Source organism: Notamacropus eugenii, chromosome 2 (genome assembly GCF_028372415.1).
Source record: "Notamacropus eugenii isolate mMacEug1 chromosome 2, mMacEug1.pri_v2, whole genome shotgun sequence".
NCBI lineage: Eukaryota > Metazoa > Chordata > Mammalia > Diprotodontia > Macropodidae > Notamacropus > Notamacropus eugenii.
Genome location: NC_092873.1, coordinates 514714083 through 514726146, shown reverse-complemented (window position 1 = coordinate 514726146; position 12064 = coordinate 514714083). Strand labels below are relative to the sequence as shown.

At 43.6% G+C, this 12064-nt stretch overlaps 1 protein-coding gene and 1 pseudogene across 12 annotated transcripts in view; both read right to left on the bottom strand.

The window, feature by feature from the left end:
• On the bottom strand, positions 1–7055 carry LOC140530187 (small ribosomal subunit protein bS21m-like; annotated as a pseudogene).
• A 108-nt stretch (positions 7056–7163) lies between these two features.
• ACOT11 (acyl-CoA thioesterase 11) overlaps positions 7164–12064 on the bottom strand; it is an 85281-nt gene continuing 80380 nt past the window's right edge. For 7 of the 12 annotated variants that reach the window (XR_011975837.1, XM_072649559.1, XM_072649560.1 and 4 more), the window contains 5 exons: positions 11473–11607; positions 10787–10810; positions 10518–10583; positions 9919–10045; positions 7164–8157 (listed from right to left, as the gene is read on the bottom strand). Coding sequence is in view for 9 of the 12 variants with exons in the window: in XM_072649559.1 (XP_072505660.1) it covers positions 8002–8157; positions 9919–10045; positions 10518–10583; positions 10787–10810; positions 11473–11607 (508 nt within the window). In the remaining 3 variants the exon portion in view is untranslated. Of the gene's footprint in view, positions 8158–9918; positions 10046–10517; positions 10584–10786; positions 11608–12064 lie in introns of those variants that run through there. The other 5 variants (XR_011975838.1, XM_072649562.1, XM_072649556.1 and 2 more) reach the window with 3 other exon arrangements.

Here is a 12064-nt window from a genome sequence, read left to right as displayed (position 1 = left end):
CAATGCTCAGTCACCTTCCCACTTTTTTTCATTAATTTCCTTGATACTCTTGACCTTTTGTTCCTCCAGATCAGTTGTATTCTTTTATAGTTCTAGAACGTAATCTTGACTGACATAGCACTCAATAAGTAAATTAATTTAGGTAGTATTATCACTTTTATGTTGGCTCAGCTGCCCATTAGGTCTGTCTTTATTTGTATAAATAGTATTTGGTAATTATGTTCATATGGTTCCTGTATGTGTCTCAGCAGTAAGCTTCCAAATGTTTTGGTCCATCTGTACTTATTTAAATGTTATTTCTCTTTCTATCTTTTCCTGCTAGATTTTGTTGGTAATTTACAGAAATACTCATGATTTCTGTGGGTTTTATATTCTTCAACTTTGTGGAAGTTGTTAGTTATTTCACACAGTTTTTTAGTTGACCCTCTGGAGTTATCTAAGTAAACTATCATATCATATGAAAGCAATTATGTTGTGTATTCTTTGTCTATGTTTATTCCTGCATTTCTTTGTTTTTGTCTTATTATTTTAACTAGCCCCATACTGAACATTAGTTGATGATGGACATCCTTGCTTTGCCCATGGTCTTATTGGAAATGCTTCTGTCCCTATTACAGATAATGTTGACTTTTGGTTTTAGATACAGACTACTTACCAGTTTAAGGAAAGCATCATTTATTCTTATGCTTTCAGGTGGGAGGGAGGTTGGTTGTAGTTTTTAAGTAGGAAGAAGAGTTGTATCTTGTCGAAAGCCTTTTCTATACCTCTTGATATAATTATACAATTTTTATTGTTTTATTATTAACATAATCAAATGTAGTTATGGTTTTTCCTGATAGAACCAGCTCTGCATTCCTAGTATAGATCCAGCCTGGTCAGAGTGTATGATCTTTGTAATGTGTTATTACAGTCTCTTTGCTAATATAGTATTTAAATTTTTGTATCAATATTCATTAGGGAAGTTAGTCTGTAGTTTTCTTTCCGTTTTGATTCTCCTTGATTTAGGTATCAAGACTATATTTGTGTTCTAAAAAGAATTTGGTAAGATCCATTCTTTACCTATTTTTTTCTATCAGTGTATTTAGTATTTGAATAAATTGTCCTTTAAATATTTGGTAGCATTCACTTGTAAATGCATCTAGTCTTGGTCTTTTTTTCTTTAAGACAATTTATGATTTGTTCAATTTCTTTTTTCTAAGGCAGTGTTATTAAAGTATCCTACTTTTTATTCTGTTAACCTGGGCAACTTATTTGTGTAAATATTCATCCATTTAATGTAGATTAGCAGTTTTATCGACATGTAGTTAGTGAAATTGATCCTAATACTTTATTTCTTTTCCATTGGTTATGAATTCATCTTTTTCTTTTTGGATATTGGCAACTTTGTTTTCTACTTTCTTTGTAAAATCAAGTTAACTTATGACAACTATTTTTATTGTGTTCCCCCCCCCCCCAAAAAAAATCTGAGTTCTGTTTATTAAGGGGGGGGATTACCTTCAATTCTGTTAATTTCTTCTTTGATTTTCAGAATTTCTACTTTGGTGTTTAATTGGGTTTTAACAGTTTTGTTTTCAAGTTTTTTTTAGTTATATCTAATTTGTCTATTGTTCTTCCTTCTTTCCTTTTTAATTGATAGAGGTGTGTGTGTATGTATATACATACATGCATATATGTACATATACATACATATATGTGTTTGTTTACATATGTATAGGTATATGTATGTGCGTGTATGTATATATACATATACTCTATATGTGTATGTGTACGTATTCCCTCTAAGTACTACTTTGCTTGCATTGCAAAAACTTTGGTATGCTTTCTCAATGTTGTCATTATCTTTAATGAAATTATTGTTTCCATACTTTATCCTTTGACCCACTTAATCTTTGGGGGGTGCTTCAGAAGTAGAATTTATTACACTTACATGAGCCTTACCCTTCTTCATTTTAGGAAATTACTCAGGAAAGAAAAGAGATGACTTTTAAAACAATACTAGGGGACCTTTCTTATCTGTAGTCCTTAGTTTTCCTTACTGGGAACTATTAGGGGTCAAGGAATGGAACAAAAGTGTTATATTCCACTCATTCATTTTTGAAGTCTCTGACTCCCAGTTTCTGCGGAATGGCAAAGACACAGTCCTGTGGGGTTTTCCATTCATCAAGGAGACATGGTGGCAAGGAAGAACATTTAATGATGTATTCATATTTCTGAATGTATTGGGACTGAAAAGATGGCAAGAGAAACTAGGGCTGAGAAAAGAGGGAAGCAAATGCTACCATTGTTAGGATCTTAGAATAAACCTGTGGAGACATAGCTATTGCCTATTAGGGAGTTTTCACACTGGGTCTCTATCCCCACTGGCTTCAGCAGCCTTGCCATGGATCCAACTGATTCTTGCGCATCAAGAAGTTAATTTTTCATGCCATTTCCATGTTGTAGATGCGCCAACAAATCTCACACCTCTCCCTCTGTCATCAGCAACATGGTTTCTCATAGTATCTCTGCTGCTTGATGTCATCAATGAGTCCATCCACAGTAAGAATTCTGTTCAAGGTCCTGTATACACCTTTCATATTCCCTTCCTGCACCATCATAGTCCTGGCAATGAACTTCAGGTGATTTGCCATGTTCTTGAGACAAAGGTATCTTTGTAAGGAAAGGAGTTTTCGACTAAAGCAGCTGAAGGGTGGGTGTGTGGGGAGGGGGAAGTGAGGAGACTACTGCCAGATGGAGAAATGGAAATGAAATCCAGTCAGTGTTTATAAGGTCTTTGGGGAGGGCTCTAGCATGCATTGCACCTGGAAGCGGAAACACTGACCTATTTATTCTTTAGGAATGAGTTATTAAACTTGCAATTAGTTTTAAATTTCTTCATGAGTCCTTTATTCAACCTAATTTTATTGCGTTACGGTACAAGATACATTTGGTATTTCTACTTTTCTGCATTTGTTAGTGAGGTTTCTATGCCTTAGTATATGGTCAATTTTTTGTGAAGGTGTCATGAATAGCTGAGAATAGGTTTGCTTCCTATCCAATATTCTCCAGTATTTCCCATTCAGTATTCTTTATTCTCTATATCTAATTTTTGTAAAATTTCATTCAGATGCTTCATTTATCTTTTGCCTATTTTTTGGTTAGATTTATCTAATCACTATTATGGTTTTATTGTCTATTTTCCCCTGTGACTAGATTAATTTTTCCTTTAAGAATTTAGATGCTATGCCTGTAGGTGCATATATATTTAGTATTGCATTATTGCAATTAATTGCAGTCATGGTCTATGGTGCCTCTCAGTAAAATGTAATTTCTCTGTTTATTTCTTGAAATTAGGTCTATTTTTGTTGCTGCTTTGTCTGAGATCATGACTGTAACTCCTGTTTTTTCTAATCTAAAACTGAAGTATAATAGATTCTGTTTTAACCCCCTATTTTTACCTCTGTGTATATTTTTCTGTTTCTAGTATGATAAGATATGTTACTGGATTCTAATTTCTAAGTCATTCTGCTATTCTCTTCCATTTTGTGGGTGAGTTCATACCATTTACATTTATGCTTACTAATTGTGTATTTCCCTCCATCTTATTCTCTTATACTTTTCCTTCTCTTTGTTTCTCCCTCTTTAAAAACTTGTTTTGCTTCTTCCTTAATATACCTTCTCTCTTCTTTCCTCCCTCTTCCCTTAACCCTTTTCCCTCTTGTTTCTCCTTCCTCCTTGTTGTATATAGACATGCATAGACTTTTATATAGACATATATTTGTACATCTCATTCATATGAGATAGTTTCCCCCATTCTTCATCTCCCTTCCCCTGTACCTAGTATATTCCTCTTCGTCTCTCTTTCTATTCTTTTAAGATCATCAAAACATAACAAAATCAATTCCCGATCCTCTAATTAGATCACCTCTGACTCCCAAATGATGACAGACTTCTAAAGAGCTACAGGTATCACCTTCCCATATAAGAATGTAAGCAGTTTAACTTTGTGACTGTTCATTCATGTTTACCTTTTTATGCTTCTCTTTACTCCTGTAAATGAACCCTCTCTATGGGTTGTGTCTATCTGTGTGTTGGACTGGATTGAATTGAATCGAATGTCATTTTACCGGAGCAAGTGGGCTAGGATGGGGTGAGGACTTGAGACCGTCACATCATGTGACTGAAGGCATTGGGGATGTTAAAGCCTTGAGAAGGCTGGGATGGGGGGTAAGGAATAGGTAAAGGGTTGGAACATGACTTCTATTATTTGAAAGGTTGTCATGGAAAAGAGGGATTAGATTTGCTCTACTTGGCCCCGGGGGCAAAACCAGGCACAATGAGGAATGTTGCAGAGAGAACTTAGGAGCAATGTCAGGAAGAACTCCCTAACCATGAAAATGGCCCCAAAAGGGAGAGGGGGGTCTCTCAAGAGATAGTAGGATCCCCCTCCCTGGAGACCTTCCAAAAGAGGTTAGGTAGTCACTCCTCAGAGATGTCATAGAGAGGGTTCTTATTTAGATAAAGGTCAGACAAGATGCCCTCCAAGGTCAGTCAATAAGCATCTAAGCTCCTACATGCCAGGCACTATTTTAAGTGCCAGGGATACAAAGAAAGGTGAGAACATTCACTTCCCTCAAGGAGCTCGCAATATAATGGGGGAAGACAACATGGAAACAGCCAACACAAACAAGATATAGACAGGTTAAGTTGGAGTTGATCTCAAAGGGAAAGCGCTGGTATGAAATTGAGAGAGGCTTCTTGTAGAAGGTGGGACTATAACTGAGGTTCAAACCAGGAGACCAAGATCTCCAGGGGGGAGAATAACAGGCATGGGACACAGCCAGGGAAAATAGCTGGAGTCTGGAGATGGAGGGCCTCATGCAAGAAGCAGCAGCTTTGTCCCTGGGTAGAAGAGGACTATAAAGTACAGGACTGGAAAGGTGGGAAGGGGCCAAGTTAGGAAGGTCTTTCAAAGCCAAACAGAGGGTTTTCTTTTATCCTGGAGGACATCGGAAGCTACTGGAGCTTATTGAATAGGAATATGACATGGCCAGATTGGTGATTTAGGAAGATCACCGTGAGGACTGATCAGGGTAGGGAAAGACGGGACACATCATTGCACTAGTCTGGATCTGAGGTGATATTCTGGGGTCCTATGAGTATACAATTTTATCTAAAAATCACCTGAACTTACACATCCATCACGGACCCAGGCTAGAAGAATAGTCCCTTTTTGACCCCCTCCCCCTGTGCTGAGCCTGGCAGACTTGGGGTGAGGGAGACAGAAGGGCAGAGAGGTACCACCAGTGATGGTGGGTCCCACTGGCTAAACTTAGCATACCACCTGGACAGACAACTTGCCAAGCCCTGGGAGATGAGAAGCTGATGCTCAACATCTAAGACAATAGAAGAGCAAAAGCATTAGGAGCAGCAGGTAAGGGCAGCTCTCAGCCCCAAGTTCATATATAATCTTGGAATCTGTGCATAGACCATCTGGGGATCCATAAAGCGCAAGTGAAGAACCTTCGGTGTAGTGGCAAGTACCACTGGCTCAGGAGGCAGAACCCCTGGGTTCTCTTTCCAGCACGGCCACAAACATGCTGTGTGACCTTGGGCAAGTAGATCTCCTCTTAGGGACTCAGTTTCCCCACATGCAAAATAGAAATAATCCTTCAGCCTCCCTCAGATGGCGGTCATAAGCCATTTATCTTGGGTGAATCCCTTGATCTTCTGAAGCATCAGTCAAAGAAGGGATATGAATTACTCTCCTCTGCCCTGGTCAGACCACATTTGGTGTTCAGTTCTGAGCTCCACCATTTTGGAAGGACTTTGATAAATAGGACAGCGTCCACAGGAAGGCTTTAAGTTGGTGAAGGACCTTGAGTCTGTTAATAATTAGAATTCATACATCACTTTCAGGTTTGCATATTGCTTCACTTTTCTCACCTGATCACACTCTTCTGAATTTCTCCATTCTACTCTGCCATGTGCTGGGTACCTTCTCTTCTCCCATCCCCCTTTTCAACTTCCTTTAACGTGTTATCTTTCCAAATATGATGTAGATTCCTTGAGACCACAGACTATCTCTCCTTTTGCTTGTATGTTTATCCTTAACACCAGGCATATAATAAGAGCTTAATAAATTTTTGTTGGCTGGCTGCCCTTATGTATTATCTGAACCTCATGATAAACATAAGGTAATGCTACCATTAAAAACACAAATTTTATAAATTATATAATTAAATAATTTTATCAATAAGGAAATTAAAGGTAGAAAGATTAGTGTGAGGTCACATTTGAACTCAGGTCTTCTTGACTCTTGGATTAACACTATCTACTGTACAATATTTGCCAACTGAAAGAACTGAGGGTACCTATCCTGAAGTAAGGAAGACACAGGGAGAACATGAGCTCTGTCAAGTATCCAAGTACCTGTCATTTGGAAGAGGCAACTAGGTGGTGCCACAGTTCATAGAGCAACAAACCTGGAGTCTGGAAGACCCATTCTCCTGAGTTCAAATCTGGCCTCAGACATTTACTAGCTGTGTGACCCTGGGTAAGTCACTTACCTGTGTTTGCCTCAGTTTCCTCATATGTAAAATGAGCTGGAGAAGGTAACGGAAAACCCCAAATGGGATCACAGAGAGTTGGACATGAGTGAAATGTCTAAGCAACAAGATTTGGAAGAGGGATTGAGTTTTCTTTGCTTGGCCCCAGAGGACAGAAAAAAGAAGCAAGCGTTGGAGTTACAAAGAAGCATATTTAAGGGATGTCAGTCAGTAAGCATTTATTAAGCTCCTACTACGAACCAGGAGCAATGGGAAGGAGCCAAAGAGAGAAAACATTCACTTTGGCATCAGGAATAAAAAACCTCCAGAGAATCAGAGCTGCCCGGAGATGGAATGAAGGGCCTTGAGATGTGATGGGTCACCCTTCCCTGGAGATCCTCCCATAGAGGCTAGGGATGACTTCTCAGGAGAGTGTGGGAGGGAATTCTCATCCAAAGATGGGTTGGACCAGATGGGCTCTGAAGTCTCTTCCAGTTCAGAGATCCTGGGATGATCTAACCTCCCAGTCTATTCTCATCCCACCTTGGCCTCCACCTCCCCTAGCAGCCTGATCTCAGCAGGTGTGGGCTGGGGAGGAGCACAGGAGGATGGTATGTGAAGAGACAGACCCAAGCCTAGAGAAGAGGTGGCCATTTATTGTGGTTTACAAATTAACAACTGTATTTACATCTTCCCTGGTCTTTATAGTGCAGATCCAGATGACTGATCTAAAGGGAATGGACCACTGATAAGGGATGGCACTGGCAGCTCTTCCCAAGCCACCCTATTGTCTGCTCCCTCCCTCCTCCCTAAGTCATCCCAAGGCATCTTGGCATAGCCCTGCTCTCGGGAACTTCTGGGTAGTGGGACCTGCCCTTTTGTGTTCTCCCTGGAGGCCCATTGAGCAGTCCTGAAACAGACCTGACTATGCTCAGGTCCTGCCTTTGAAGGATCTGGAGCCCCTCTGTCCAGCTTGCTGTTGTCGTTCCTCATGTTGCCAGGGTCTCTGGCCCAACTGTGAGTTTGACAAGGCTGCTACACACCTACCTACTTAGATACCACTGGGGCTGGTGGGAAGTGGATGGGGGAGCTGACCATCTGTTTTCTTCCACGTGGAGAGCAAGTCTGTAGGCTGGGGCCCCAATGCTGCTAGGAGATCCCAAAACTACGCAGTTCCCCACTGGGCACAGCCTTGCTAATGGCCTGAGCCACAGACAAAATCAGAGAGGTCAGAAAAGGGTGAGCCAGGAGAGCCAATCCTGGAGTAATGAGCTACCTCCATGGCCTGGCTCAGGGCACAGCCCAGGAGGAGGTATCATTGGAGGACCAGTCTTCACTAGCCAGGTGGGACCTACCCTCTTCCACTCCACTGAGCCTTGTGCTCCAAGGGGTGGTATGGAGTAGGAGAGGACAGAATGAGCCTGAGGAGTCACTGAACAGCAGTGAGGGTGCTGGGCAGGCCAGAGAGAAGGTGCTAAAGGTTTTGGAGGCTGAGGGCCAGCTCACTCTTGTTGTCCAGGAGAAACTGCTCACAGGCCTTGCAGGTGGTGATGAATTCAGATGACAGCCCTGCCACATTGGTTGTCACATAGTTCAAGAAACTGGTAGTAGCCTGGTTGTAGTAGGATACCTGGAAAGGATGGCAAGGGAGGCAGGGCTGGATCAAGTCAAGTCAACAAGTATTTATTAAGCATCTACGGTATGCCAGGCACCACACTATGGATACAAAAAAAGGCAAAAACAGTCCCTGTTCTCAAGGAGATGACATCCTAAAAGACATGCATGTAAAAAACTACAACCCAATAAAATACATAGGGTGAATTAGCAGAGGGAAGGGGCAGCCAGTAAGAGGCATCAGGAAAGGCCTTTTGCAGAAGGGGGGCCATTAGATAGCACAAGGGGATAACTGGGGGCCCAGGTCTGGGGCCTTCTCAGCTACAGCTGGGAAGGGAGGGACTGAATCCTGGCAAGCTCCTCCATTCTTTACTAACCCCCTGCAGTTGGCAAGACCAAGCAGAGTGGTGCTGTGGAAAGAAAACTCACTTTAGAGTCACAGGACCACATTCACACACCACCTCTGATGCTTAACACCTGTGTGAAACTTGGCAAGTCACTTAACTCAGTGGGCCTCAGTTTCCTCATCTGTAAAATGGAAGTGTCAGACCTTTAAAGCCCCTTCCAGGTCTAAATGCATGGTCTTATGCTCTCTGCTCATCCCTACTACACAAGAGGGCCATCCAATCTGTGCTGAGTGTCTATGAGCTATGGGGACATAGATACATGATGCATGGAGAGTCAGAACTGGGGACCTAAAAGTAAAAACCCCATCTTTGACCACAAATGCTAGTCCCTCACATTATCAGGGAACCCAATGATTTATAATCACTGTTCACAGTCATGGTCTCACCTGATCTTCACAGCAACCTTGGGAGGGAGGAAGAGGAGAGACCATTATCTCAGAAGTTAGAGCTCAGTGGGTTTAGTTTAGCCCATACCTGATGGGGAAGCCCCTCTCCAAATTCCCCACCAAGTGGTAAGTGATTTTACAGAAGAGGAAACTGAGTCTCAGAGAGATCAAGTGATTCACTTAAGGTCATACAGTCAGTTAAGAGGTAAAGTTGGACCCCAAGCCAAGCTGGAAGGCTATGTAGCTGGGGCTCTCCAGTAACTGCCATGGGCCCTCCCATCCAGAGGATTCTTGCTCAAATGAGCCTCTGTGGACACACTGCCCTCACCTGGTGGTTGGTTTTACTGGTTTTCTCTCTCTTTTTTTAAACATGGACTTAGTACTTTAAGGTTTATCTCATTTGTTTCTCCCTGTAAGGTAAATACTATAATTATCCTTATTTTATAGATGAGGAAACTGAGGAACAGAGAAACTAAATGGCACTTTTATTCTTTGTTCTAGAAAATGGTTCTCTAGATGAGGTAAACTGGCAAATAACAGGTGATACAAAAACAAAAGATAACAATAAAATAGGATGAAAAACCTTCCGTATTGAAATCCTAACTTTGCCACTTACTAGCTGTATGGCCTCAGTTTCTCCATCTGTAAAATGGGGTACAGCCTCACTGAGTTATAAAGAGGCTCAGGGGAGATAGCAGGGGTAAACCGCTTGAGGAATGTAGGCTTTTCTCCTCATTCTTCACTCATTTTCCTCCTACACTATTTGCAACGTGGTAGAAATTTGTTTTGTATGACGTCCTATATATATAATGAGTTTTGTATTTCTTGCCTCCTCTCTAGGTGGAAGAAGAGTTAGGAGAAGGAGAGAATTTGGAACTGGAAATAAAATTAAATGAAAAAAAATCTTTTCAGCGTGGGGTGGGGAAGAGAAGGTCTGGGGAGGGGAGGAGCCAGTCGCAAAATACAGGGGCACCTGGTCCTTACCTTGGTCTGTTGATCTCCCTCCCTCCAGAGACAGAAGCCAGAGCAGAGGTTCTCACCCCTAGTGTACTCAGGCATCTCGGGGTACGTGGGCAGGGTGACTGACCTTAGGGCAATGACATAGGGCTCCCTAGAACAGAAGCAGAGGAAGGTGATATGGAGAACAATGCACAGGAAGAGAAAGCTTCCCACTTTCTGTCAGGCTCAGGAGCCCAGGGCAGTCTCACCCCAGGGAAGACACCCCCTATTTGGCATTTCAGTTTTTCCTCCTGGGGCACCTGATTCATGGGACATGGTCTGGAACCTTTTCATTTCATAACCTGAAAAATAGTAAGGAACAACCCTCCTGCCCAAGGTCACACAGCCACTGTGATGCAGTGGGCCACAATGCGAAGGAACCCTGGTATCTGAGAACCTGGGCTCAAGATCCATTTATGAGCCCATGTGACCCTGGTGGGTCACTTCATCTGGGGGGTCTTCATCTCTAAAATGAGGGGAAGTCCAACAAAGTCGCCTTGGAGGGGCCTTGTAGTTCTAAGCCTAGAGCCTTATTCATGCTCTTAAGCAGAGAGCTGGACCCTCCGGCCTCCATCGACACACACCTCCAGTGTCCAGCTGGCGAGACATCCACAGGGGCCACCTGTGCAGACTCCCAGGACCCGCTCTCCCTGGAGATTGGAGAAATGGAGATTGCCCCATTACACTAGGGACAGTTCGACTTGGCAATTCGTTTTCTTAGTCTATTTGCTAATTCACCCCCAAATTAGTTATTAAAATTTCTTTAAAGAAAAAAATTAGTTAATATGAAAATAATAGAATCTAGAGCTAGAAGACACAGTAAGAGGTCATTTAGTTCATCATTAACTCTCACCTGGGGCCCAGTCCCGGCGAGTGACTTGCCCAGAATCACACGACAAAAGAAGCAGAAAAGCCAGGATTTAATGGAAACACAAAGACAAAAAGGAAGAGGATATAACATGTACAAACATAAATATGCGAAGTAAACCAAAGGGATTTTAAGGGGACAGAGTGAACATCTGGGGAAATCTGGAAAGGCCCCTCCCAGGCCTGCCATCTCCTGTTCTCAGGGCCCTCCCGGCCCTGACATCCCCTGTTCTCAGGCCCCTCCCGGCCCTGCCATCCCCTGTCAGACCACAAGGCGTAACTGGACCTCATGCTGGACTTCCAGTCAAGAAGACAAGGCTTCCAGGGTCCCCCTCTCCCCCTCCCCTTACTGGCTCTCGCCTCTGAGTAAGTGATGGAACTTCTCTAACCCTCGTTTCCCCATCAGTAAAGACAACAGGCTTGTTCTAAGGGAAGGGGCCTCCCAGGACGATCTCTTCGTGTGTGGTGCCACTGGCCCTTTGTGTCTCCGGGTCCCGCCCCTTCTCTGATTTTACAATCTGAAGACAAACACCGAGGCCGGAAAGATGCCTTTGCACCTCCTGCCTCGGAGAGAACTCGGGGCTGGGCTCCTCCTTCCAGCCACTCTCGGTCTGGGATGCTGAGGCAGGAGCTGTCCAGCCCCGCGGCTCCCCGCGGCCACCCGACGCTCACCCGCCGTCGCACGGCTTCCTCCTTGATGCCAGGATCACGAAATCCTGGGGTTTGCTTTCGGCTCCTCCGAGCACAGGGCTGATGACATGGTAGATGGCGTCGTCCTCGTCCACCTGCTGCACCAGCTCCACGCGCCTGCCAGGAGAACATGGGCCGTGAGTGGGGGGAGCCACGGGGGAGACATCTGAGCTGCTAGGGAAGGCAGGATCGATTCCCAGCCTCGCCGCTCCGCACCCTGGGCTGGCCTGGGCTGCCTGGCACTGAATATTTCATTTCCCCATCTATTATTCACGAGAAACAACATTCACGAGAGACTATAGCCCCTCACACACACTCTGCAAGCGGGGCGAGCTGGCGAGAGACCTCAAAGAACCATAGACTCACAGAGTATATTCATCAGAGCTGAGAAGGGTCTTGGAACAGGGAAGGTCAAGGTAGGGAGGGGCCTGAGAACAGGGTTATATCAGAGCTGGGAGGGGTCTTAGAGATCACCTCTTCTTTGTACAGATGGGAAAATTGAGTCCCCAGGAGAGCAGTGACCAGCCTGGGGGTACAGTGAGTTCCCTGTACCTCCTTGTCTCTCCTCACAGTG